At 46.7% G+C, this 27,981-nt stretch overlaps 1 protein-coding gene, 1 long non-coding RNA gene and 1 pseudogene across 7 annotated transcripts in view; 2 read left to right on the top strand and 1 right to left on the bottom strand.

Annotated features, from left to right (window-relative positions):
- Positions 1 to 10,448, top strand: part of LOC144144590 (tudor domain-containing protein 1-like) — a 100,507-nt gene extending 90,059 nt beyond the window's left edge. For all 5 annotated transcript variants that reach the window (XM_077676127.1, XM_077676110.1, XM_077676103.1 and 2 more), the window contains 2 exons: positions 56 to 598; positions 9,800 to 10,448. In XM_077676127.1, coding sequence (XP_077532253.1) covers positions 56 to 598; positions 9,800 to 10,351 — 1,095 coding nt within the window. In that variant the 3' untranslated portion in view covers positions 10,352 to 10,448. The remainder of the gene's footprint in view (positions 1 to 55; positions 599 to 9,799) is intronic.
- LOC144144617 (uncharacterized) lies at positions 444 to 27,935 on the bottom strand. 2 transcript variants are annotated; one of them, XR_013317289.1, is made up of 4 exons: positions 27,267 to 27,935; positions 25,692 to 25,776; positions 23,064 to 23,233; positions 444 to 583 (listed from the first exon to the last, which is right to left on the bottom strand). It is a non-coding gene; the product is annotated as an uncharacterized LOC144144617 (long non-coding RNA). The 2 variants fall into 2 exon arrangements; XR_013317288.1 differs by lacking the exon at positions 25,692 to 25,776 and having other exon boundaries at positions 23,064 to 23,315.
- LOC144144579 (uncharacterized) lies at positions 4,674 to 7,448 on the top strand (annotated as a pseudogene).
- Positions 27,936 to 27,981: the final 46 nt, after the last annotated feature.

Below are 27,981 nucleotides of genomic sequence, written 5' to 3'. Positions count from 1 at the left end.
GGTTCCAAACATGTATCTAGACAACGCAGTGGTGTGTGGCTCTGCGTTGTTGCAGGAGCCAGTCCAAATCAAGGAAGGGCAGCTGCCTAAAGGTGCCTTCAAGGCCACGATGGTTGCTCGCGAGGGGAACTGCGTCTACCTCCGCACAATTCCTGGCAGCGACAAGCTGGCATCTCTGAAGGCAGAACTCGAGGCCCACTGTGCCACCTCCGGTGCCCCCGAGGAGGTTTTGGTCGGCGATGCTGTGTGCGCACCAGGCGAGGACCAGGGTTGGTACCGTGGGACCATCACTGCCGTGGCTGGAGACCTGTGCAAGGTCCTACTCGTGGACTGTGGAACCGTAGAAGTGGTTCGGAAGCAGGAGCTTCGCTTGCTGTCGCCAGACCTGGCCAGCTGCCTGCCCTCCCTGGCTGTGAAGGCTTGCCTGGACGGCGTGGTCGGGCGCCTCACGGACAGCCTCCTGCGGCCTCTGATGGGGCAGGAAGTGACGGCTCGAGTGACCGGCAAGAGGGCAAGTGGCCAGCCGCCAAACGTGGTCGCCTTTGACTCGTCTGGGGCGTCCGTGAACAGCGTCCTGCGGCCCCTGGCAATTAAGAGGGTGAGGAGTCTCGTAGCACTTGCGATTGCCACTGTAACGCAGTCCCCATCCGCTTGAGTTTTTTTTTTTCGTGTATAAAATGTACTGTTGAGTTTCGTGTGTATGTATTGGACTTGCACACGTTGCAGAAAAGAATAACTGATAACAATGACAATTACTTGCTTTAACTCTGTCATTACGGCGGAAAAACGGCTGATTTTGAGTGCTTCCACAAAACTATTTTTTTCTCTTGAGCTAGTGGACACATTTAGCATTACTGTGCATGTAATTGTAGCTGATAGATTGCTCTTAGAAACGCATACCAGCAGTTTTGTGAAGGGTACTATTACTTACAGTTTATTAGTCAAATAATCAGAAAAAATGAACAAAAAAGTATACACGCATTGGATATAGGCAATTGTAATGAGCCTAAAAATTATTTTAGAAATTCGAAGATATACGAATTGTTCCTACATTTCTTGGCTGTGATTCAATATATATATATATATCAACGCTGTACACCAAGTTTTGTATTTTTGTGGGCCCATCAACCTAGCGGAACTGACGGCTATGCCACTCCTCGAAGCCACTCGAGTGTAAGTCGGTCATGCATCCAAGCACACTTTTTTGTGTTCTGACACCAAATCCTTTTCACTTTAGCTGTAGAAAAACAGAAAAAAAAAAAATTTGGCGTCTTTACCTTGGGAGGAGCGCGACGTAAGAGGAACAACATAAGAGGTGAGCGGTAAAGCGAAGAGAGGCATTTACTTCGCAAAAGCCGATAAAGACTATCGTCTTTTGACGTCATTTGCAACGAAAGGAGCAGATACGCGGCCAATTTTTTTCTTGTCCCCGTCCGCATGCGCTATATTTTTTCTGCAATTCTCTGTTCTTGGTTCCCGTCTAACCCTAGAGCCACTATATATAACTCCATTTGAGGCGTGTCAGCCTTCAGATAGATTCAGGGGAAGGGGGCCGCCAAATACTGCCCCGCAGGCTGCATGCGGCCCGCGGGTCGTAGGTTGATCCCCGCACTTTTGACCCCTGCTTCCCGGCACTAATTGCGCTTAACTTGTTTTTTGATGCTGTTGCGTCACTTTCTACTCGTACCCTGCCGTTCGTAAATAGTAATGCGGAAAATGTGACGTAAAAAACAGTTTAGTTTGCGAAAATGTGACGCAAAATTTCCGCTCGTTTTAAAGGCGGAGCCGAGCCGGTTGTGTCAGCTGGTACCGGCTGCGCTTTTCGCTTACATGCTCCCACTGAAGCAACCTTTTGCAGTTACCTCGGGCTTAAGGAGAGCAACGTTCTGTGCTGTATGCTACTTGCGAATTGTTCTTTTGTCGACCGCACGCAAGAAGAAAGAACGATAATTATCGTCAAGAAGTTATAGACCACCCGACCTGGCGATATTGAAGCACGTCGCGACGATCGCGGCAGCTCGCTCAAAAAAAAAAAAAAGAAAAAAAAAGCTGACAAATCGGTTTGTTTTAACGCACATAATTTTCTTTAGATTCTGCTACTACTTTAAAGGAGCCATGAAGAGAAAACAAAAGTTTGTTTTATTCGAAAGATTAGGTGTTTCATAGTACCCCAAGCGCTTTCCCGGAAGCAAATGATGCTTTATTCACTGAGAAATAAGGCAATTTAAGCCAAAATTTTAAATCTCCCGCTAAAATTGAACATTCCGTGACGTGTACAATGGCGTCATAGAGCCGGTCCATGAAACAGATACTTAGTATGTCGACTCCATATAGCACCCACACGCGGGAGTCGATCGAGATGGCGGCCATTTTAAAAATACTAGTAAACCCTAGTGCACCCGCAGCCCTAGTCATGGAATCGCCTGATCCGGAGAACAAAACTCTCGCCGAGGAGCTCGGGCTTACATTTAACAACCTCACACCACAAAAACGCTCAATGCTTCTAAGTGCACGAGCGGCAAGAGTTGTGGGATACGCGGTGGACGGGAAAGCGACCATTCCGCGATAGCCACAACAGACGAACGCCCAGCCGTCGGCACCGCTGCCTCGTCAGCCCCGTCGCGACGGACGAATATAGACTGGTATGTATGTGCCGTATTTTGATTACGGTTAATAATAGTTCAATTTCAGTAGCAGTATCACTTATGCCAGTTGGCCGGTGTTGTGTATGGAAAGCCGTTCGCGCGAGCTCTCTGCTTCGACCAGAAAGATACGAGCGTCAATGCGCGGTGTTTACGGCATTTTTTTCCCCAAGGTCAGAGCGATTTGACGAAGTCGGTGACGAGCGCCAGCATGTCCCAGGAGTGAGCTAACGTAAGGGTCCCTGCCGTAATCACTTCCTCGGAAATGAAGCGAGCACACTCGTACTTCCTTTAGCTCTCTTTCTCCTCCGTTTGCAAAGTTCACAAAACGTAGCCACTTGCTTCGCCTATAGGTTCGTCGTTGGGCAGCACATGAAAGGAGATCTCCTCACCGGCGGGGATGTCGCACTCCCTCGACGATTTGCCCGTACTACATGGGCATTTCAAAACGCAGCAACGAAATTTCATTGTAAAGTACTCGAACAAACTGAAGTTTTCAGTGGTTGTAAACTGGAAACGAGCTCGTAACGACAGCAGCAAGCCAACACCATTCGAAACTTACGCGACGACTGGCACTATCTCGTCGCTTCTTGCTGTTCCTTACTCCCCTCATTTCTATTTTTACCTTTGCTGGTTGGCGATATGACGGCCAACCTCCTGTGAAGGGATTACGATACGAAGCAAGGTCGTGGCTGTGCGTGCTGGAACGGTTCGTTGGCCCCGAAGAGCCTCGAACCCGAAAATTCGTCTGCGCGACGGCGAGATGTCGAGCTCGGCCGGCGCTAGTTGCGTACGCATTGGCGCACACGCTTGCGAGTTCGTTCGGACCTTCAACCGTTTACTCCACCGTTCTTTGTCATAAAAAGAATGTGCAGTATGTTTCACGGGCATTTAGCTCGCTATGCAAACTGTAAGCCCTGCCTAACATGCGTTTGCTTTTGCCGGCCTCCGCCAATCGCAGAGCATTCCCAAGTGACATCACAGGTTCTGTTGCGGAAAATGAGCTGGTGGGTCGCATGGTCATTTCCTTTTTTCCTAATTATGTAGCTTATTTGAGCGAAGTTTGCGTTATAAGTGGTGTCGTTATGGTTCTAACGAGGCAATCTTTCGAATGAACCAAACTTGTGTTTTCTCTTCATGGCTCCTTTAAGAAGTGTCGCATATTGCTCCGTAGCAGTAATCTGACACGAGTGCCAGGCTATCATGAAGGTGATAACGCAATATGACGCGGCGAATTTGGCAAAATACCCATATCGTACATTGTCCAGACCCTACACATCAATGTGTAAAGCCGCAGTCGTCAGATAGGAAGACCGTTTTGTTTATAAATACAGCCCAAATACAGCGGATGCCGTTTTCACACAACTCGCCACTACCGCGGATTCAAATTTCACTCTTGGCGCGGTCTCTGCACGCGAAATATCAACAAAACATAATAAAATCGAAAAATGAGTTGTCAATAAATACACCAGATGGCATTAGTTGTCCACCAGGTGCCGTTTTTAGTTCGCGCGGGACGTTTGAAATCATCGTACACTGGCGTCCGATGGCCTATGGTGCTGTACTGAAAGAGTTAAAATGTAATTCACTGGGTTCGTAGCAGTCCTTGAAACCCTTGAAAACCCTGGAATTTGAAAATAGCATTTTCAAGGCCTTGAAAACCCTTGAATTTTTTTAGGTCCTTAAATTTCCTTGAATTTCGTCAATTGGCTTCTGTTCAGCCAGTTTTTAGCGGATGCCTCTTGAACGCCTGGCAACTATGTACTGGAGCCAACAAGGCATCCAATCCAATCCACTCCTGTGGCTAGCGTGGTTGCAGCGGCAGCAACGATCAAAGCTAAGCCTACCCTACCGGTGTTGTGGGAACATGGTGTGTGGATAGTCCAAGTCGTCTTCTGCAGCTGCAATATGCCGGGAAAATGCAACTTCCAGCACGCGTGGTTAAGCAGTGTTGCTTATAAAGAGTGGATTTCTCCGGACACATCGAACTCGCATCGAGCTAAGTGCAAGGTATGTGCAAAAACATTCGACGTGTCGTCGAATGCTTGAGGAGTCTGCCCTCAAAAGTCACATGAAAAGCGCAAAGCACGTGGAGAACATGACAGCAACCGCAGCGCATAGTACTGTGCGGAGCCACTTCACAGCTGTTGATAAGCAACGCATCGAGCCAACTCCTTCAAGTTCTTCAAGTTCAACGTCGTCGGATGTGAGCAGCTTGTGCAAAGCTCACGAGAGTGTGATCGACGCGGAGATACTGTGGACCCTGAAAATGGTCACGGCGCACTACTCCTACAAATCGTCAGCACATACAGGGGACCTTTTCAAGAAAATGTTCCCGGATAGTGAAATCGCTAAGGCATTTTCCTGCAGTGAAAGGAAATCTGCGTACGTGGTGTGCCATGGTCTCAGACCGTTTTTTCTCTCGCGCCTACAACGTGAATTGGAGCAGTCTGATGGTTACACCGTTCTGTTCGACGAGTCTTTGAACGACTACCTGCAGAGGAAACAAATGGACATTCATGTGCGGTACTGGAGCACGATGCCCGAGCGGGTAACCACGAGGTTTTACACGTCGGTGTTCATGGGACATTCAACTGCCGAAGACCTTCAAGAGAAGCTTCTGGGTGCCCTGGAAGATTTGCCGCTGGCGAGAGCTGTCCAGCTGTCAATGGATGGCCCCAACGTAAACCTGAAGTGTTTTAGAGGCTTGCAGGAGTACCTGCAGCAGAACCATCAAGTTCAGTGTTTGGACCTGGGCACTTGCGGACTTCATACCATACATAACGCGTACAGGGCGGGCATTGTTGCCAGCAAGTGGGGCCTAGAGAATCTCCTTTCAAGCCTCAGTGCCATTTTTCATTATGCGCCAGCGCGAAGGGAAGACTTCTCTACCGTGACAGGCCAAGTGACATTTCCTCTCAACTTCGCTGCTCATCGCTGGGTAGAAAATGTTCCCGTCATCGAACGTGCCATTACCCTGTGGGGCGACGTGCAAAAGTATGTCGCATGTGCAAAAAAGAAAGAGGTGAACTTGCCGAAGTGTGCATCGTTCATCCAGCTCAGTGACTTTTGCCAGGACCCACTGCTGTTGGCCAAACTGAAGTTTGCTCTGGGCATCGCGATGATTCTAAAACCATTCCTCACGGAATATCAGCTGGACAAACCACTGGTGTTCTTTTTGAAAAGGGATCTCGAGTGCCTCGTGAGGAAGCTTCTTGCGAGATTTGTGAAGTGCTCGGTGCTGTCCGCTTCCACAGGAGTTGTCGGCATGCTGAAGATGGACGTCGCAGACCCAAATAACCATGTATCATCAGAGAAAGTTGATATTGGGCACGCTGCAGAACAAGTACTCAAAGCCGCGAAGGTGAGCGCCAAAGATATATTTGCCTTTAGGATGGAATGCAAACAGTTCCTTGTAAGCACAACCAAGAAGATTCTGGAGAAGAGCCCACTGACATACCATCTAGTTAGGAACCTGTCGTCGCTTGATCCCCATCAAATGGCCTCAAAGCCAGATGACTGCCTTGCAGGCTTCAGGAAGGTCCTGGACGCACTTATTGCAGTTGGTCGATTGGGTGAGCATGAGCGCGATTCTGTCCTTGGGGAATACACAGAACTTCTGCAAGAGAAGAAGCACAACCTGCGACAGTTTGACAAACACTCTCTTGGCCTAGACGAGTTCTACCTTGAGCTGTTGAAGGGTGACTCGTTCTACATGCACTTGTGGAAGGTTATCTGGCTTCTTCTCGTCTTGAGCCACGGGCAGGCAACTGTTGAAAGAGGCTTCAGCGTCAACCGTCAGGTCTCTGTCGAAAACCTTAAGGATATCTCGTATGTGTCACAGCGAATCATTTGTGATGCTGTAAGCAAGGCTGGTGGCGTCCTGAACATTGGAATAACGAAGGAGTTGCGGAAGTCTGTCGCAGCCGCACACAACCGCTATCGGGCCTACTTGGAGGAAACAAAAAAACAAAAAAACAAGTGATGGAGCAGACAAAGGCATCTAAGAGAAGCTGCATTGAAGAAGAGATACAGAGCATCAAGACAAAGAAGAAGAGGCTGGAAGCAACAATCGCTGATTTAACAGCCTGTGCCGACAACTACGCTCTGCGGGCGGAAGCCACAAGCGACATCACTTTGATTGTGAAGTCCAACAGTTTAAGAAAAACTGCAAACGAAAAGTCCCTGGAGCTTGCAGAGATAGATGAGAGCCTGAAGGGGAAGCTTCTGGAACTTAAAGCCTGAAGGGAAGCTTCGGGAACCTAAGCTCCACTGTTTGAACCTAGTCCCCTTTTGTGCGTGTGTGTGTGTGCAATACTCTAGATTGAGAGGTGAATCAGCAAAAGGGATGTTGAAATCAGCCGAAAACAGTGCAATGAAACCAGCATTAAATGAAAATTGTGCTTGCATTTTCTTCCGTGCAGTAAAATATGTGCTTCCATGCTGTGAAAGATGGTGTTGTGTTTTTCTATGATCTCAAAAAATGTTATCTTAAGTCCTTGAAAATCCGTAGTTGGGGCCTTGAAAGTCCTTAAAAACCCTTGAATTTTTTTCTTCATGGTCGCTATGAACCCTGATTCATTACAGTGGTCAATTACAGACCACGAAAAGTAACTTAGTAATTATAGAAATGTAATCGATTACTTGTGCGCTACTTTCCTTCAAAACTTTATTGCCGCTAGACAATACAGAAGTTTGCTCAAACTACAACGTACTGTTGTGGCTTGCATGCCAGAGAGAAGGCTGGGGGCTTGCGCGAAGGCTGGGAAGCTTACTGCAGCTTCTGTGATACAGTGTTAGACGTTTTTAAATTACAGTTGTTTTTAAAGTTGTCGTCGCTGATTCTTCCGCGTTCCCTCCTTAAAGGGGCCATGAAGACAAAACAGAAGTTTGGTTCATTCCAAAGATTGCCTCGTTTAAATCATACTGACACTACTTTTCACGTAAACTCCGCTCAAATAAACTATATAATTATGAAAGAAGGGAATGGCCATGCGACCCACTAGCTCATTTCTTGTAACAGAACCTATGATGTCATTCCAGCCAGCCCTGCGGTTGGCGGAGGCCGGCAAAAGCAAACGCAAATTGGGCAGAGCTTAGAAGCATGCCGAACAAGCTATTTGCGCTTACATTTAGGGCATATTTTTTTTAAAGCAGTCAGAATGGTGGGACAAACAGTGGAAGTTACGAACCGCTGTTGGTATTGCGTGAAGTGAACTATGCTTGGTTTAGCTGTGGGGTTTGGGGTTGTCACAGACGACACTGGTTGATTGACACAAGCAACGGTGTCTTACGTGACCATATTTGTCGAGCGAACACTATGTTTCGCAAGACGATTATTTTCTCTCTGAACAAATAAGGCAGGTTTAAATTTGGTCACAAACCAAAGGCATCTGGCTTGCCGCGGTGTGGTGGCGCGCCATCTAGGTGCACTAACAGTAAACAAGGCTTCGGAATCGGCTGTGGAGCAGTCGGTTCCAGTGATGTCATTGCAGACCACAAAAACACGATTTCGCGGGAAAATCAAAATTTTTAACTTACCGTATAAACCGGAATATAGGTCGAGTTTTTTTCCAAAACAATCTGCACGAAAGTCACCCCTCGTCTTATATAGCGGTCATTGGCAGAATGTAAATCGTTGTCTGGCAACAATGTGCAAGCGTAGTCCGTCGCCATCGCCATTCGTGTCGGACTGCTCTCTCGCCCTATCAGGCCTTTATTTGATTTCGCTGTTCTCTAGTTTTTTGTCTTTTACTCGTCTATTGTGCGTGCGTGCGTACATTTCTGTACGTCTCTGTTTCGAGATGAGTGGCGGCAGTCGACGCCAGTTCACCGCGGCGTTTAAGCTGACAGCGATTGAGTCACCGAGCAGAATGGGAATATGGCGGCGCAACGCCAGTTAGGCGTTCTGGAGAAAAATGTGCGGTACTGGCGGAGCCAGAAAGTTAAGCTGTGCGCGTGCAACCCCCGAAACCGATCGTTCCGTGGACGTCAAGCGGTGCACCCCGAGTTGGAGAACAAAGTGGCGGACTTCGTCCGGGAACTTCGCTCACGATCGCTCCGGAGGCCATGCGCGGACCGGCTCCGCGAACTGTACCATGAAAGGATAGCCGGCGACAACAAAAAGACCTATACGGGCCGGTTGCGACCGTGTCAAGCTGGGTGTCCTTTCCTGGGCAGTCGCTGCCCGACGACATGGTTACACGAGCGTTCAGGAAGTGCTCCATCAGCAACACGCCTGATGGCATGGAAGATGACAGTGCGAAGCAGTCATCCTCGGACGACTCTGAGAGCTCGGACGAGTGACTTCGGCAGGCATAGTGAGTGGCAGTGACGGACGGGCGTCGAAAATAAATATAGACATTGTAAGTGCACTTCTGTGCCGAATTATTTTTTTTGTCAACTTTTCCCTCCTCAAAGTAGGGGGTCGACCTATATACCGGGTCGACGTATAATCCGGAATGGCGGGAAGTGGGAGGGGGCGCTTGCTTGGTCGTGTACAGAAATTCTAAATTCCGGGAAAATGCTTGGGGGGCGCTTGCATGGGTGGGGGCGCTTGATTGGTATTTTACGGTACATACAGGGTGTTTCAGCTATCTTTGGCCGGAGTTCAAAAATATGCCAATGCACTGTACGACGACATGACCAAATGCATGTTGCTCACTTTTGTATGCAGTGTGTCACACTATTTTTAGTATTTTGCCTAATTGCCTAATAGATATTATAGTCAAGATTAATTAGCCAACTTCTGAAGCAACGGAGCTAGGAAAAAATTCCAATGGGAAAGTTGCAGAGCTGTTTGCGAAACGTCCAAATTAAGAGTTTGTCTTTTTATCTATTAGATATTAGTGTTTTTCATCTTTTTGATGATGTCCGCGAAATGCAAAAAAACACCACGTGACATGCCTGCTTGTGTGTCCTGATTGCAGTGCTCCCAGATGTTCAAAGCACGAACAATCATAGTTGCGGAGCTGCTTCGAAAGCGACAGGGCAGTGACGCAAGCATTTGGTTGTGCCGTTTATGTGCTCCCCTCACGACAGTTTGTTACTAGCGATATGGAGAGACCCTGACTGGTGTTACTAGGGAGACCTTTGTGTGCAGTGCTGTAGTTAGTGACTGTCTCGTGGGCCCATCCTTTCTTCCAAAAACTGCACAGGGGGCCGCCTTTGATGAGCGGCCACTGCCCAGCGGGCGCTTCCGGGTGAAGGTGTCGCACGTGACCGACTTGGGCCAGCTGTTCTACCTCCAACAGCACAGGCTGCTGCCAGCGCTGGAGATGCTCATGGAGGAGCTCAACTCAGAGGAGCCCTCAGCCCTGAAGCAGTCGCGGCTGTTCCTCGGGGCTGCTGTGTGCGCCCGCCACCCGGGCGACGGCCGCTGGCATCGGGCCGTCGTGGTCGCCACCCCCGATGAAGAAGAGAAGGCGGAGGAGAAGAAGGAGGAGGACGAGTATAGCTTGCGATTTATAGACTACGGCTACACCGAGATGGTGCCTGTCCATGGCATCCGAGCCCTGCCAGAGTGCATGAAGGACATTCCTTCGTTCTCTGTGTGTGTCGGCCTCAAAGGCGTCCGTTCTGTCAGCAAGGGCTGCAAGCTGGATATGCTGAACCTTGACTATGATGCAGAGATTGTGGACCAGGAGAGGCTACCGTACCAGGTGAAGCTCTTTGTCAGGGGAAGATGCGTCAACCGGTTCGTGCACTAGTGCCACAAGACAAGTTGGACTGTGCATCATTGAAAATCAGCGCGGAAAAAACACAGCACAAAAAAGGAACCAGAAATAGACAGGACAGCGCTGCACTCACAACTGATTTATTTTGAAGAAAACATTCATATACAAAGATCAGTCTCCCATGTGGCGGTAAATTATTACAAGGAATAAACAGAAACAGAAAACGTAATCACTCATCGGTCGGCACATGTGTAAACATTTTGGTTTACTTGGTAATGCAAGGGTGTCACTCAGATAAGCGTATTCCCGGTCATGCAGCACTTACTGAGGGCATACTTATACATCGGTCGGCGGATCGTCTGATTGTAAAGGCCTCGATAATTTCCCTTGTTGTTTTATCTCCGTGTCTCGATAACACAGTGGTTTCTTCAAAGAGCGGCACACATCCATGTGAGCTGCAATGTTTTGCCAGGTGCCTGAACACCAGGTTGTCGGAGCACCAGCACTCAATAAAAGGGAATCCGCACAGTCACCTGGCAAAACATAGCAGCTCACACGGATGTGTGCCGCTCTTTGAAGAAACCACTGTGTTATCGAGACACGGAGATAAAACAACAAGGGAAATTATTGAGGCCTTTACAATCAGACGATCCGCTGACCGATGTATAAGTATGCCCTCAGTAAGTGCTGCATGACCGGGAATACGCTTATCTGAGTGACACCCTTGCATTACCAAGTAAACCAAAATGTTTACACATGTGCCGACCGATGAGTGATTACGTTTTCTGTTTCTGTTTATTCCTTGTAATAATTTACCGCCACGTGGGAGACTGATCTTTGTATATGAATGTTTTCTTCAAAATAAATCAGTTGTGAGTGCAGTGCTGTCCTGTCTACTTCTGGTTCCTTTTTTGTGCTGTGTTTTTTCCGCGCTGATTTTCAACTGTTCACCAATTCTCCCAAATCACAGTCCTCTTGGACTGTGCATGTGTTAGCCTAATTTAAATTGTTTTTCTCTACAAATGTCTTTAAAATGCCAAAAGCCATCGTCTGCCTGTATGTTTCTCATCAAGGTTTGGTGGAAGTAATTAAACGTTGTCCAGTTTTTTTTATTGTTTCAGCAATTTGCCGTAATTTAATACAAGCAGTACAGCATCAGGAAAGTGACTGGCCACTTTATTGCAGAATACACCAGCATCTTCCGGCCCTCTTAGGGCGCCATTATTTTTCAGTGATTGGTGTGCTGCCGTGTGGGCACATCTGGGCACGGAGCAAGAATAAAATAGGAGGGGAAACTGAGCTTCTTGGGGCAGCCTGATAACGTCACAAGTACTTGCCGAACGTCAAGTTTCCGGCATCGCCATGGCCAGCGCGCGTTCTGTTCGCGCTCGCCCAGTCCAACCCGGCCGCGGCATCGTGTCGGCATTTCGCCGGGCCGCCGAAACATTCCGTGGCCGAAGCGAGAGTGTGTGCGCTCTTCTGCGCTTCCGTTGGCTGAAGAGCCGTATTGCGTTGAACACATTCAACCCTTAGGTCCACCTCCAGCTCAGGCAGCGCGCTCGCCTGCGTATTTTCTCTCTCGACTTGAAATTTCAGCTTGAACAAAAAAACGACAGGACTTAGGAAGGAAGTCCTGTCGTTTTTTTGTTCAAGCTGAAATTTCAAGTCGATATGGAAAACCAACTCGCCCAAACCCAAGCAATTCTGTATTTTCTCTGCTCGCGTGTCTTTGCGCAGCTTCTCGACACATATTTATCGTCTTCGTTGTTGAATTGACGCTTATAAAACGCCAAAACGGACATAATCACGGCACGAGGGCCAAAAAACCAGCCAATGACGGCCGGTTTTAAGTATGGACCGGCAACCGGCCTGCTGTTTAAAAAGGTGGCAACCCTAAATCAAAGCAAATAATTTTTATGATTACCATTTAGCGCGTTCATTTTGCCTGCGAGTGAAGAATAATGATCCATATTTGGCTGGCCTATCTGAGTTAAAGAAGAAAATGGGATTGTACGCGCTTTACCGAAACATGGCTTGTACACAAAACGTCTTCACGATTTGTTTCTTTGATGCACTCTTGTATTTGGTTTGTTTTGTTCAACTGATGTTCGCAACTGGAAAAAACGAAGTTGCAGAGAGGGGATCCTTTTCTTCTGTTTTCTTTTCTTTTGTTATCACAAATAGTAAGATAGCGGTTATCATTATATTTTCATGTGTGCGAGTTCAGTTGTGTTCCTCGTTGCGTTATCTGTATGCTGTATTAGGTCACACGAATGAAAATGTATACTGTGTGTGAGTATGTATCACTTTACTTTTCTGTTAATCTGAGCTGATCATTGCTGCCAGTACTGGGCCAGCCACCTCGTCAAGCTGCTTGAAACAGCAGCTTTTTGTGATTGGCTTATGCTCTGTAACAAAAGGAAAATAATGAAGACGTGATTTGAGTTGCAATTTTCTGTTGTTCTATTTTGATTTGTATGCTGTACGTGTATGTATGTCCCACTCCCCTCTGTAATGCCCTCGGGCCTTGAGGGTAACTGAATAAATAAATAAATAACTGCCATTGTAGCAATCCTTGGCGTTACGAGTAAAAAAGCGGGCCCTGATTTACAAAGCTAGTAGCTCGTACGATATTGAAAAACAGCTTTGGCTAGCCGGCGCCTCGGTTATCACATCGCTCTCTTTGAAGGGAATAAACCGCACGGGGCCGGAGATCAATCACTATTTTTATTATACATTACGTGCAAACAGCTTCGTGAATATCCGCCCAGTATTTTTTGCCTTCTGCACATCGAGAATCAAATTATTAAAGGGATGTGAAACTATAAGCCCGCTTCCACAGCTAAATGATGCACTAAAACACAACAGTTACCTATATACCGCTGTTTTCTACTTTAACCGGACACATGTTCTGTTGAAAACATTTTACTTACAAGTAAACTAAATCTAGCGCTCTGCAAAAGTAACTACTAAGATCCTTTTATTCTATGATAGATGCAATAGGAATGACAAATGTAAGCCAAGCGTGCGTGTCGCGGTATTTTTTTTTTTTTAACAAGTGTTATTTTAAAGTAAAAAATGTTTTGCTAACCCCGTAACGTTTGCAAGCATGTGAAAAAAAGGAGGATATTGCTACCTATGTGGTTGGTTTTAAACGTGATGGTGATGGCGGTACAGCGGGGTGGTGTAGCAGGGAAACCCCGGGCGACCGTGTCCCTGTGCCCGGCGGGGCGTCGTGCAAGTCACCGGAGAAGCGCGAGCTTCACGAGACAGGTTCCCCAACCTCCATCACAGGCCACTTGGAACTTGTTTCAGCGACTCTCCGCCAGGTGCAAACGTCGTCTGATCAGAGGTACTTTGAATGGCGGTACCTAGTGTGCTGTGTGCTTATGAAGCTTAGGATTTTGCCATGGTTATTTTAAGAGCGTAGACTCCTTATTTGGATAAAATTTGGACAACGAAAAATTTGAGTGCAGTTGGCCTTTAATAATCTGCTTTGAAAATGGGTAAGTATCTTTATCTGGAGTGCCAGCAACACACTTTAAAAGTGCACTAGGAGAGGGTGTTCAAGGTGGCTGACTGTATGCGATGTTTCCCTATACACAGCGTGCCTTCCATACATGCGCTTTTCTTGCAAGAAAATTAAAAGAAATTTGAGAGAAGTGCGAAAGCTAAAAGTGCAACCAACCTTTGCTGAAGGTGTGCCCAATAGGTCATCAAACCTTTTCAAAGACCTGAATCACAAACAAAGAACGATTCTATGCAACGATTTTTCGCTCACTAAGTAAATGCATCTATGAACGATGTAAATGTACTCCTTCTTCATGATCGATGCGTGTTTTGTCTTGTAGATCCGTTCCTTTTTAGCAATTTTCAAGTAACCATTTTGACACAATGGTAGCCAGGCTTTACGCCCGCTCCATGTGTCCAGAGATCTTAGCAGAGCTCTTTGGTCAACCAACTGGTCTGTGGGGAAATGCATTAGTTTTTTGACAGAACACCATCGGTCCAACTAAGAAAAGGAAGCTTTTGGTTTAATAGCGTCGTCTGGTGCTATATATGCCATGCCGGGCTTTTCGCAGTCGATTGTTCTACTCATAATTGCCTTTCGAGACATTTTGCGATCAATTCTTTTTAATATGTGCGGGTTGTCATGCCCTGCCTGAAATTCGCGATGTAACTCACTTGGGTGTCACTGCACTGCTGTTGACGCCACACAACCAACAGAAGCACAAATTATCGCCTGCGTTGCGTCAGCGTGTTAAACCCTACAATCAAATCAACACTGTGACCGGATGGTCCGGCTTGGCGGTGCATCTACACGTGCAGAGCTACTAGCAGAGGACAGCGTGGAGGAAGTGAGGTGGCTCTCAACAGGCACACATCGAGACACACTAGCTCTCAATCACCCACAGTGCCCCCAAACACCAAGGCCTCGGAGCAAGAATATATAGGAGGCGAAACAGTCCATTGCGGCAAGCGCGGGCGAGCGACCAGATAATGTCACTATGAAAACCAAGGCGGACTGCCAAGCTTTGGAGATGCGATGGCGAAGGAGAGGGTAGCGGCACGTGATGGACGAACTGATAGCGGCCTCAATTCATTCCGTGGCTCAATTCATTCCGAAACTGCGTGGTGGCCGCGCAGTTTCTCCGCCTGCGGCTGATGCCGCTAGCTTAACGTCTGACGAGCACTTGTGACATTATCTGGCCGCGCTGGGAAGCTTCGTTTCCCCTCCTATCTTATTCTTGCACCGTGGCCAAGGCGCACTTCTCCAATGCCCGCACTTGTCATTTCCTGATGTGTCTACCACGCCACGTTGAAAAAGCCGCCCTCGCACCTGGTACAACGTAGTACCGAATGACCACAGTGCCAAAAACAGGTTCCATAGATTGCCCACAAAAGTCTGCCGCTTTTGAGCGAAAACATTATGGGGGCATTTTCTTCACGGAGCATGCTCGAGCATGTATGTATGTGTATGTGTTTATGGCACACGGGCATTGAGGCCAAAGAGCGCCATGTCAGAGTGTGATCTTTCACTCAGCAGAATACAATTTGAAAGAATGTGAGGAGGCTAAAAATTAAATCATTTGTATGGGGTTATCTAGAATGTAAAGATTCTGGCGTATACTATGTTGGAATTACGCGTGGTAGGTAATAATAGGTAATAAGTTTTAAAAATACGATATCTTGAATGTAAGTTAAAAGGCGATTCGTGGTAAACATAGGTTCATCTGCTAAAAATAGCAAGGGGTGTAGGGGTGCGGCATATCTATAAATCTCGGGGAAAGTGACGACATCTAGCATCTCCAAATCCCGAACATTCAATTAAGATATGGAGAACTGAGAGTCGTCCTCTTCATCTTTTGCATACTGGTGGTTCAGTGCTTTTTTAATAAGATGAAGTTCTCGCAATGAAGTTCTCGGCTGCCTTAAATGCCCTATCATGGCACACTGTTAAGTTGTGTGTTGCCGACACACCAGATAAACAGATACTTGCCCACTTTCAAAGCAGATTAGGCGCTTGAAGAACCTGCATGGTACACAGTGCAACACGAGCTGCAGCCTGTTTCAGCGGCGGTGGTTGCTCTTCCCGCTGTACAGCAGGAAATGCCTGCAAGCCGGTGCCACTCGCAGAAAAATGGCGGCTTGAGGGGGCCGGAAAGTTCTAGTGTATAGCAAGCAAATGCAATGCTGCCAAACACAATGCAGATAAATTCAATATAGTGCAGAAGTTTACTTGCTCTAAAAAATTCATTCATAGACATTGCTCAGTGCAGCAGTTGTTGCTGAGGGTTTGTTATGGCACAGCTGTGATACTCAACCATTACCTCATGGGGACCCCAGCGCTTGCAAAAGTGGTGAAGTATGCTTTTCATATTGTCAAACAATTAATTTACCCTTACAGCTGAAGTCTCCCATGCACATGTTGCTATAATACTTGCCTTTTGTGAGTGTGACTTTCTTGCATGATTTAAACGTTACGCAAAAGGCTGAGCAACTTTGAAATGCGCGCTGTGTGGAAAAGACGTACGTTCCATGTGGCAAACCTCTTTTTTTGTGTTGGCAGCAGGGTTGGGCAAAAAAGGAGGAGGGCAAAGAGGGAGTGTTGCCAAGGGACTCGCGGCAGCCCCCGAAGTGCCTACACGGACCCACTGGCATAGAGGGAAGAATTCCTGGCTTTGCTCTTTGCCCTTGCTCGTAGTCTGGAGCTGCAGAGGGAGCTGGTGGGCCAGGGTTGGGTACAAACAGGTGTACAGGCACAGTCTCGGGGGCCGGCCCTGACGAGTTTTTAAGGTCCACAGCATTTGGCTGTCTGCCAAACGTTGGCCATTCCCTGGGCTTATTAGGCTGCACTAAGCTTACAGCACACCGTAATGTTGAGCTGCGGGCAGACGTCGACACTACTCTGGCCTCATCTAACCGGCCGTGACGGCAGGAGATAAACTGGCAACAAGGGGCTGCGTTCACAAGTAATTTCTGAGGAGCAGTAAGTGGCCGTAGTCTGGAAGGGTGACACAGCACTGCGTTTTCATGCATATAACATGCATCCCCATCTTCCACTAAGAGAACAAAACAAACAAAAACTCCACATTGATCGCATAATACAACCTGTAATTAAAATGAAGAGTACCACACCATCGCCGCCTGTATTTTTACACTGCCAAATGCATCAGCCCAGACCGGCCAACCAAGCCCTCTCCTACTGCGGCCACTCTCCCCCAATCGGTAGCCTTCCCAGCGCTTTAGTCACGCGACCGGTTCATCTTGGGCGACGCGTGATGGAAAGCGGCAACGTTGGCAAAATGTGCTTCACCGCGGCTCTGAGTTTTCTAACGCTGGCGCGAGCGCCATTACTCTCGCAATCTCAAACATTGGTTGCCTTGGCAACCAGGCACAAGCCGTTATCGAATTCAGTTATGGTTGGGTGATCCCGGTTCAGCTCGGGGCCCCACGTTCAGGGATGTGGGCACTGCAAGCGTGCCACTCAATCCCATTGAGATGCGCGCAATGCGTTTGGCATTGTAAAATACAGGAGGCGATGACCACACAATCAGATCGTGTGTTCAGAAACGAAGGTACCAATGGTTCACATTTGTTTTTTCTTTTTGCTTGTGCATAAGGACCACATTACTGGGGGAAGCAGCCAGAAAACTGCATCGTGGAATGGCTAGCACATCTACAGGGCTGGTTAACTTGTTGCAGATAGCTGCTACGTTGCCTAATGCTCCCTTCTCAATTGTGCCAGAACAGTGCATGCTGAAGGAGTTTGTAGCTTGGCCAGTTTGTACATTACGTAAATTAAACGGTACTAAAATGAGACAGAGTGAAGATTAAGAAATGTCTTTGTGACTGTACACTTTGTCCCATCTTAGTGCTGTTTGGTGCATGCTATCTCGTCTTCAGAGCGGCATTGTAGCATCCGACCTTGGAAAGGCAAGTGCACTAGTGATAAAGACACGAGTTCAGGGCTGGACAGTAAAACCACTTTGTTCTCATCTTCGATAGCAAGCCACTAGAACACAGTAGGAGGAGGGTTCCCTTGACGGCTGGTGACGACCCATGCATCACGGTGTGGACTGTATTGTGAAGCTGCATTTCTGGTTTCATACATGAGGCCAATTCTTTTCCAGGAAACACTTTTTACTTTCTGGTGCTGGAGGCATTACTGGACTAATGTCTGTGCTGGGAAACAGCATCTTGTCTCATGTGAAGACAGCTTAGGAGCGAGATGTAACGGCACTGTTGTTGCCTATAAGGATATGGTGTACCTCAGAAATGGGGTTGTGGCCCCACCACTCTGAGCTGCTCGTCACACTAAGGAAGAATGGCATCTCGACCCTACTCTTCAGTCAGCTCATCACCTTAGCGGTAAAATGCTGCTGCTTCCTGAACCACCTCCCTACCCTAACCATGGATAGTGCTTCAGTGCAAGATCTGCAAACTTTTCCGGCAGCTATGGCATCGTGCATATGCAGAGTGCGTAAAGGGTGGCGAAGTAGTGCAGATGCTTTGCCACAATGCCGCCTTTGGTTCGCAATAACATCTGTACTTTTTCACATCTTTTAAAAGCTTGAGCGCTTCAAAACAGTAAGAGCACAGTTCAGTTGAATAGAATAGCAACATATATTTTAAATATTTGCTCATCATAGGCATCCATTTTCCCTCTGTCTGCTGGAAAAACAGTGAAGGAAGTCAATACCATGCACAAAACCTCTGTCTTTTCTTGTGCCTTTAGTACTAGCAGTAGCGCAGCATCCTTCCAGTTTGGTGTATCTTTCTGAATGCTTACTTGATGGAACATCAAACTGTACACTGCCTCTTTAGGCACTTTGTCACCATTTTCCCAGATTTAATATATTGTGATGCAGGTGAATTGCAATTCATGCAGAGCAGTGTGTTCCTATTTCAATCTTCTTTATCTGTACAAATTAAGTCGGGCAGAATTTCAAGCAGGGGAACCTATGAGCATTTTAAGTGGTCAAGTAGCAGCGTATTTCCGTAATTCTGCACAGCTTGGTTCAGCTATTGTTGGTCAACTACAGAAGCTTGTCTTCAGGAAAGATAAAAAATTGTTTGTGTGAAATGGAAGTGTAATTCTGGCAGAGGTTTTGGAAAAAGCTTTTAGGTAGTTTTAAGAATGGGAAGAGGAGAGGGGTCTCTCTGGCACCAAGATGCCTCTGGGGAAGTCTTCTTTTTAAAATGGGCATTTTTGAAAAGTACAGTATCTCGGACCGCCATATTTTACATTTAGGAGAATACAGCAGGCAATCGGAAAGATTGTCACACTCGAAGAGCACTTTTCCGCCTCTTCGAGCACTTGTCCCATGGACGTGGTCGCTGCTGTTTAGTTTCATTTGAAAGAGCGCCTTTTCGGCTTAAAAGTTACTGCTGCAAATTTGTCTGCTGTCCACTAGTTCTGTAAAAAGCAAGCATAGAAAAAATCGAAAACGCATGGCCCTATTGGCTGTCGAGCATGCATGACTTGCACCTGCCGCAGTGGCTCAGTGGCTATGGCGTTGTGCTGCTGAGCACAAGGATGCGGGTTTGATTCCTTGCCGTGGCGGATGCTTTTCTGATGGAGGCAAAAAGCAAGAACACCCGTGTGTACGAGATTTCGGTGCACGTCAAAGATCCCCAGGTGGTCAAAATTAGTCCGGCGCCCAGCACGCCTCTTCGCCTGTGTAGCACATCGCGTTAAACCCTATAATCAATCAATCAATCAATGCGTGACCCGCAAGGCACCACCTGATTTGCAGAGCTACAGGTGTCATGTACTCGGCACCATCATACCAGAGCCCAGTGACAGAAAAAGTCGGTTATGTAAGAAATGGGCATGAAGGCTCGTGCAAGGCCAAAATAGCAAGGTACTTTGTGGCAACTTGAGGAAATATTTGCAAGCATCAAAATATTTTATTCCGTGCCTGCCATGCCGGTATCAGGCAAAGACTTGGCTGTGCACGAGTAAGCTTAGAGGACACGGCGGCTTCCACGAGTGTTGTCGAGTGTGTAGGGCTGCGCTAAGATACGGCTGCTGTTATATCAGCAGCAGCAGCTGTGTGAACGAGTGAGAAAACAAAGCTGCTGGAGATTTGAAACTGGAAGCAAGATCTTGGAATTTGTGCTTGCTTTTCTCATTATAACTATTTCATAAGACCTACCAACCTGTTTAACAATACACTTTGCGAAGCGAGATCGTTCCCTGGCTGCACAATTAAGGCATGCTGCACCGCACCAACAGATTGCAATCCAAAAACAAGCTGGTGAGCTTCCAGAAACATTTAATGTAAAGAAAATTGGCAATGCTACGTGGTACGTGTACTAGCGGATGCTCGTGTTCGTGCCTTCGGTCTGCCAGTGCTAGGTTGCTGAACTTGGGATGTAATGCGTTTTAACGTATCACTGCGGCCTAACAAGTGTGGTGTAAAGCACACAAAAGCTGATGTTTACTGCTAATCAATAAACTGTGGTGCAGTCTGCATGCAACAAGAGAGCAGGACTTGAATTAAAAAAGGCATTTACAGCAATGATGGTCACTGCAGCCATGAACTTCGCACTGGCGTCGTGCAATTGAATGGGACTCTGCCTTCAAAAACCAATAAAGTTACAAACGGCTGAAATGAGTTATTTTAGCACAGATTTTTGCTTTGCATTTTCTGGTAAAGTTATCACGCTTTGTGATCATTCTTTATGAAGTTGGTAGATAAAACTTTTCTATTATTGTCGGGAACATGTCGTGAAGCGTTTTCTTTTGTTTTCCCAAACCTGAATTTTTGGCAGGGCTGTAGTGTGTGGCACTACGCAGGCTATTCCCGTTATTGGCCTTTTGTTAAAAAGTAAACGCTTGAAGTGTGCAAATAAGGGTCTAAGATATGTCGAATTGTTGTAAATGGAGAATAACTGCACAACAAATCTATTGCATGTTTTTATTGGGATACTGGGTTTTGTTGCGAAAATGTTTGACATACTGTAAGTTTGGTTCAAATTGGTGTAGAACATTCATTCATGCTTGGTTGCATTCCGTTACCATTCTAGATCATTTTTGTAGGTCAGCCCTCTTCACATAGCTACTGTTCATCAGCTCCCCCCCAGGTGACTAAAAACTGCTCGAGTAAGTTGTGTTCAATATTATTCTAGAAAGTGCGTGCCTCAGAAGAAAACCAGTAACATATTTGAAATTAGCATGTTGAAATACCTGCAGTGCAAGCTTTGTTCATATCAATTGATAAAAAAGTTTTAAATCTGGCGAACACCGCATTTTTTTCATGGCTGTGATGCCCTTCACGTTGCGTTTAAATTTGATTGAATAAAGCTAAGCTGCCTAAATGTTCTGATCTAAATGCTAAATGTTGAATGAGCAAAGTTAGATTTAGCTTCCCACTCTGAGCCTTGTGACTAAACAGGGCACTAGAGTCAAAGAAAGAAGCCTAAGGAAATGGGAAGAAAGCCAGAAGCTGGGAGGAAACAAAATGGAGAGGCAGTGTGGAAGACACCCTGGGAAAGGGTGGCCGTGAGCGCCAAGCAACAAGGCAAGCGACAGGAGTGCAAGGCTGCCCCTGTGACAGCTAGCATCTTTTTTAAAATTCTTTTGCGAGCTGCCCTTAAGAGCACTTGCTTCGTCAAGTCTGACCGCTATGCAAGGAAATGCTTCTCGCGCTAGAGGAGCCTGCTCTTGTGTAATGCCTACAGTAACCTTTGAATAGGTTCTGAACTTTTGGAAAATGCATCCAGAAACCGTCCTGGCACACTGGGTGGCAGTTTGGACGGAATATGGGGAATATTTCGCAATGGCCAAAATGTGTGGAAACACAGGTCAGAGTTAATGACGAGAAAGAAGGCGGCATGAAACTTACCCCCTTTTTATCCTCCAAATGTTTCCGGTTGTGATAGTACTAAGACCAATGCTTTTTTCACTTTCCTCAGTTCCTCCTATCAGATTAAGGGCTGTTGTGAGAGAGGAACTCTCATTCCACAACCTCTGTCAAGCTACTAGCTGTGTGGGGGACCAATTGTGGAGTTTGCTATGGAAGTTGCTGACAACGAGTGAGCACCACAGAACGGGAGTTGTTCAAACATTAGCCTGAATTTGCATCAAGGCATTCTTGGACCAAGCAGAAATAGCCACAAATCTAGAATGACTGTTGTCAAAATTAAGTGTACAAACAAAGCAACCTCAATTCATAATTGTAATAGGTTGTGGATTTTTGTTTATGGAATTTGCTGTTTAAAGAGTTTAATTGAGGTAGAAAATTTCACAGCAGTATCGCTCCATTTTGCACAAGTTAAAGCTAACAAAACCAGTATTTTCTACACGCCTGATACGCATCGGTATAATACTGGCAGGAGTGTAATTGAGTTTCTACAATTAAATCTTCAGGTTTTCTTCTCTCTCTCTCTCTCTCTCTCTCTCTCTCTCTCTCTCTCTCTCTCTCTCTCTCTCTCTCTCTCTCTCTCTCTCTTTTTCTTTTGCTTCTGACTTAACCTGGAGCACTTACAAGGCTCTTACCAAAACTTGGATTGCCTAAACGCTTCAAGCCGACAACAATGCCACACTCGTGTGTGCATTCCAAATTTGGTCAGCTGTAGAATATGCAGCTGCCATCTGCAACGGGCCATTTCAAATTTTACCAGCTCACTACATTCTCTTTAAAATGGATAGTGTACACAAAGTAAGCCTGATTTTCACAAGAACAAAAAAGTATCTGAACTCCCCTCTTGCTGTATCAATAAATCCACGAATGGAACTTCAAGCAGGCAGTACGGTTTCTCCTAGACTCTGTTTCTTTCAAACTGCATTGAAATCATCACCCTGAATGAAGATCAGTGAACCTTACAATATATATGTGCCTTTGGGAGGGGAGCTGTGTAGAAAGTTAACAAGGCTTAAAGTTATGTATGGTGATTGCAATCTACCTACTAATGATTTTCCTCTGCCGTTTGTGTGTACATACCGAGCACTTTGTTCTGTTAACATCTTATATGTTTTGCTGGGACAATATTCAATCGTTGGGTGCATTCACTTATACCCCGGAGTTGCAGAAATATTTGATAAAGCCGAGAAACAAAGAAAATAATTTCAAAGACACCTGTGGGTGTTATAGGCGAAGGGCTAGCTTATATGTTTCCTTTTTTTTTGTTTTTCATGATTCCATGTTTGGTTTTTGCCTCTTTTTCGTAGGTCTGCATCCTGTTCGTTGTATTTGGCAAGTGGTCTAAGCACGAGCAGTGGGTGCAGTCTACTCACCCTGTCAGCCGTCAGTCAGGATGATGGAGGAGGTGCTTGTCGGTCATTGGCCAAGTCCATGAAGCACGATCACCAGGGGTAGGAGTAGAGCGTTATCTCTAGGAGCACCAGCAGTCAGGGGCATTGGGGTTCAGGGCACTGGTTGGCACCGAGTCTTGCACAAGAACGTCCTGCAGGGTAGTGAGTAACCTTGGAGGAGCCGATCTAACCGCGAGAGGCAGTTGAGAGGCCAGGTGGTTGGTGTGCAGGACCCTGTTGTAGAAGTGGACGCCACTTGAGACGGAAGCAGTATTATAATTGTTTGCAACGTGGGCGCAGGTGGTTGAGCTGCGCAGTGCCAATTGTGGGGCCAGCCATGTAGGCGGGATTAGCGGCAGCGGCGCTGAGGAAGCTGTGGTTTCTATTGGACTTAGTATTGTATTGTGGTGGCGGTGAAGGGGCAGAAATTAGCCTCGGGGGGGGTGGGGAGGTTCCATGAAACTGGGAAAACTAGACACCAAAATGAAGTGGATTGCTTTGCGAATAAGACAGACCATTGAAAGGAGGGTCCAGGTTAATTCATAATGCTATCGGGCTGTCGAAGTAGGAGCTGGCGCAGAGTCGTACCATTTCTGATGGCTTTTTCTTTTCTGTTGGGATTTGGGTGAGTCGGCGTGAGCTTTTAATGGTACCTCCCATCGTCACTGGTTAATCCCCTTGAGCAGGTGAGCGACATGTGGGCTGGCCACGGGAATTTTGTGGACAGGCCAGAGAACGAGTGTGGCCTCCTCTTATTCCAGAAGGCCGTGGGTAAGCACCGGTGCCCTAGCCAGACCAGGCGTCCCTGAACTGGGAGCTGGTTAGCCTAATTTTTCACTGCTCCGTGGATGGTGTTCAGGTGGTCAGGACATGCCTATACAAGATTCTAGGTTGTTTTGTGTGTATGGCACATTGGGTGGCTGTAGGGGCATGTGATAAAGACGTGATAAAGGTTGGGTCTGTCTCATTGGGAATTGCAGACATTGAGGGACGTATGTGGGAGTGGGTGAGGGAGGCGGCTGCGACAGTAGTGGTTAAAAAAGTTATTCAATTCACTTCTTGCAGGACTCCTTGTTATATTTGAGTTGTGTTCATCTGTTCCTCCTATGTAATGCCCACCACCTGGAGGATACCAAAATAAATAAATAAACTTGTGCAACCAGAGCTGTGTGTGTATTGTTGACTCGCATTACCTACAACAGTGTTGTTCTCAATCCAACCGATTTGTTGAAGCAGACAAGCCTTTACTGTCGTGGGAAAGCCCCACACTAGTGAAAGTGGTCTTTTCTAAAAATTACTTTAATGGTACAGTTCAGAGGCTGACCAGCTTATGCTGGCTTCTACCTTAAACTCTACTGGCCTTGTAGAATGCTTGCTTCCTTATAGATATGGCTGTAAACATTGCCACTATGAACTGTTGGGACTGAGCCCACTCATCACCGTAGAACTCGTCATAGGCCAGCTCGTCACACCGGCCTTTTGATTTGATGCCATCTCGAGGTAGGAACTCTCGAGGATGGTGCCTTTTCGTCGCATGGATTTCGTTGCACTGCAATTGTGAACAAAGCCAATTTACGCTGACCGGAAATTGGCGTTGAAAGCCAGTCTGGGGCTGGTTTCGACAATGGTAAACTCGTCTTTAGGAGGCTGTGGCGTGGTCTGTGCAACCTGCACGTGTGTGTAATGCCCTGAAGGGCTGTTTGTTTTCTTTTGGGGAAAGGAGGGTATGGAGAGGTCAGGAGCAACCTGCACTTTGAAGCGCTGATTGTTCAGGGACATTGAGGTTGGGTACTGAGGTGGTATCGACAATGGTACTTTAGTTACAGCTGTAGTTGGGGAGGGTGGTGGAGAGGTCTGCATGATGATGTGACCAGGGCATGTGTTTGAAACTTTAAAAGCAGCTGACGCGCTGTTCGGATTGAAGGGCCTGAAGGATGAGCAAGGGCTGCAGGAACTTATGATGGCCAGTTAGACGTGAGGCAGCATCCCCCCTGCACGCCAATACTGCCAATACCAAGATGGCAACGATCACATCGCAAGAATCCTAGCTCATCACGACAGCAGAGCCCCAGTCAACAATCTTCGGAATGGTGCCCGGAACATACACGTCATCACGACAGCAGAGCCCCAGTCAACAATCTTCGGAATGGTGCCCGGAACATACGCATCTAAACTGATGTAGTGAAGAACGATAGAAACCAGCCTTAAAAACGCATACACAAAGAGAGAGCGGGACAACACTGCAACGTACAAATAGTACAACAGAACAAACCGAGTACAATAAACAGCACTTTTCATTTCATGTTCAACCTATTCACTGCATCATTTGTACCGTTTTGTTTACTTTTTCTGCGCGTCTTGTAGCACAAATTTCAATCCTTACAATATATTTAATAAGGTGTTATGGAATATTAACCTAACTTCCTCCGCCAAAAAACTGATGCACACTAGTCTTTTTTATAAAGGCTACGCATAGCAGGCGGAAACATCACTTTGGACGTCGTAAAACAACCTCTTAATGCGAGTTTTCCGTGTGACGAATATTCCGGTAACATGAGAATTCCTCGTACGAAATTCCCTATGACAAGTTTGCATTCCTGACCAGTTTACCTGTGGTGAGTTGGCCTATGACGAGCGGCCTTGTGACGAATGGGCCTAGACCCGAACTGTTCAGCTCTGCAGAGTTGTTGCCAGTCTAGAATTGTTCAAAAAATTTAGCAAGGCTGGAAGGGGGTCGCTATTTCACAACAATGGACCCGGTCGAGCCATCTAGTATTTTCCATGTTAATGCTGTATGCGGCATTTCTTTTAAATAGTAAAAAGTGAATGCAACACACAGTATCGGTAAAAACGTGCATTACACTGACTTGTTCACAGGACCACAACTGAAGCACACGGGACAGGCACAACACGTTATTCTGTATTTTATGAGCATTCTTTCTGGATAAAGCTATCTTCGCAGATGTCAGCCCACTGGTTAATGAGGCTGCAGCATTTGACACTTTGAATACAATGGAAAAGCACACTGATTAAACCTCCACACGAAGATGTTGGTGTAAAATACAGCCATGGTAGTGCGTATTGCAGTGTTATTGCAGTATTGGAAAAGGTAACTTGAGACCTGAAATTAGTGGCTGAACGGAAGAAAATTTACCCAATTACACCAGGGCATGTGCATCTGGAGTTGAGTTGGAGGTTAGGGCAGTAGGGGTTGGTAAAAACTGAAACATGCCCCTGATGCCAATCACCTCGATATAGTGTAGAAGTGAGCCTGAAGTGTTATTTTGGCTTCTAATACTCCTGATGGGATGTCTCCTGTCGGAGACTTCAAATGGACATTGGTGTACAACTCCTTAATGCCTTAAAGTGAAAGGCGGGACCACAGAAGGCAGTTGATGTCTAGCCTGATAAGAGGCGGAGAAACGTAGGGGAAAGGGGGCTTTCCTGGCGGGATGTGCACGGTGCAGGGGAAGACGAGGGAACTGGAGGCGCTGACATATGCCCTGGAGCTCACTGTTGCTGCTTGTTGATGTAGGTGTAGTATTTTGTGGCAACAGTATTGCAACAATGACTGCAGGTTTGCAGTGGCCATATCGCCAGTCCTGCCACATTGCCGGGGCCTAATTTCATACTGTGATTTTCGCACATTAATTAACCTTGCGGGGGTCATATTCATCCTCATCACCACCTACCTCACCCTGAAAAACCTGGCGCAAACTCCACAGGGGCAAGTATCGCGCAGGCAGCTTTCTGGGCACTTTCGTTGTGGGGAATCTGGTGGGAGTAATCCATATCAAATGGAGAGTCATTGCCGTTTCTCAGCGAGGTGTTGAAGTTTGCAGATTTGAGGGTTCATTGAGGGACACTTCTGCACCCCTATTACATTTAAAATTATACATTTTAGCGTCATACTTTTTCCTGCAGCAGGAAATTGGCATGGGCGAAAGTGATGTTAAATATATCTAACCATGTCAGGCTAATGTTGGGACCAAGCATTGCTGGTATTATTTGATGAGGTCTGCTTTATGCTTTAGGGCATTGTGGCAACCTCACTACTGAACTGCTAAGCAAGCGGTCTGTAGCCATTAGCTTTGCATCTCTGAAGAAAAAAAGGTCTGATGACCCAAATTTCTTCATATTATTATGAAGGTAAAAATTGCAGTGTAGCCAAAGATCAAAATTTACCTGATATATTTCATTCTTCCATGGCTGAATGCAAAGCGCTATCGCTCAGTTAATGAAGGTGTGAGCGTGTCTGCCGGGGTCTACCGGCGAATGAGCGATGCTACCAAGGATTCAGTGCGACGGGGAAGAAAGAAAAAAACATCGACAACCCTTCGACGAACTGGGGTGCAGTTACCACTGAAAAGACATTGCGTGCGCACGCAATGTCGCAGATTTCGCTACTCGCAAAACTTGACGCACGGAAGGCAAACATCGCCGTCAGACTATCCTTCGTTTGGAAGCGGCAGCGCAACAGACGGGACGGCACGAAAAGTAGACTGAAAAACTATATTTTAGGCTACGTTTAAACAACGGCTCTTAGGGGAAAGTATTCGGCACTCGCTGATGGAATCGCTTTTTACCCAGTTTCCATATGAATACACATTTGCCCTTTCGCCTAGCAAACACTTCACATGCGGACGCGTACAGCAGCCAGCCGACTTCATTTGGATGGGTACCGTGGATACCGCTGGCGGAGAATCTAGGGAAGAGCTAGGCATTTACAGGCGTTAGCCGCGACCAACTGTGCAGGCAGGCGCTGCCTAGGAACTAGAGTGAACTAGAATACTTATTCTAGTTCACTCTACTAGGAACTGCTAGGACCGATCTGCTAGCTAGTACCGTGCATCCGTTCACCTGCGCCTTCGTTTGCCTTGCGCTTGTCACGTGATGATTA

This window comes from Haemaphysalis longicornis, unplaced genomic scaffold, assembly GCF_048455015.1.
Source record: "Haemaphysalis longicornis isolate Haplotype H1 unplaced genomic scaffold, Haemaphysalis longicornis Haplotype H1 scaffold_1, whole genome shotgun sequence".
Lineage (NCBI taxonomy): Eukaryota > Metazoa > Arthropoda > Arachnida > Ixodida > Ixodidae > Haemaphysalis > Haemaphysalis longicornis.
Note: the sequence above shows the minus strand (reverse complement) of the source record. Positions and strands in the feature narration are given on the sequence as shown.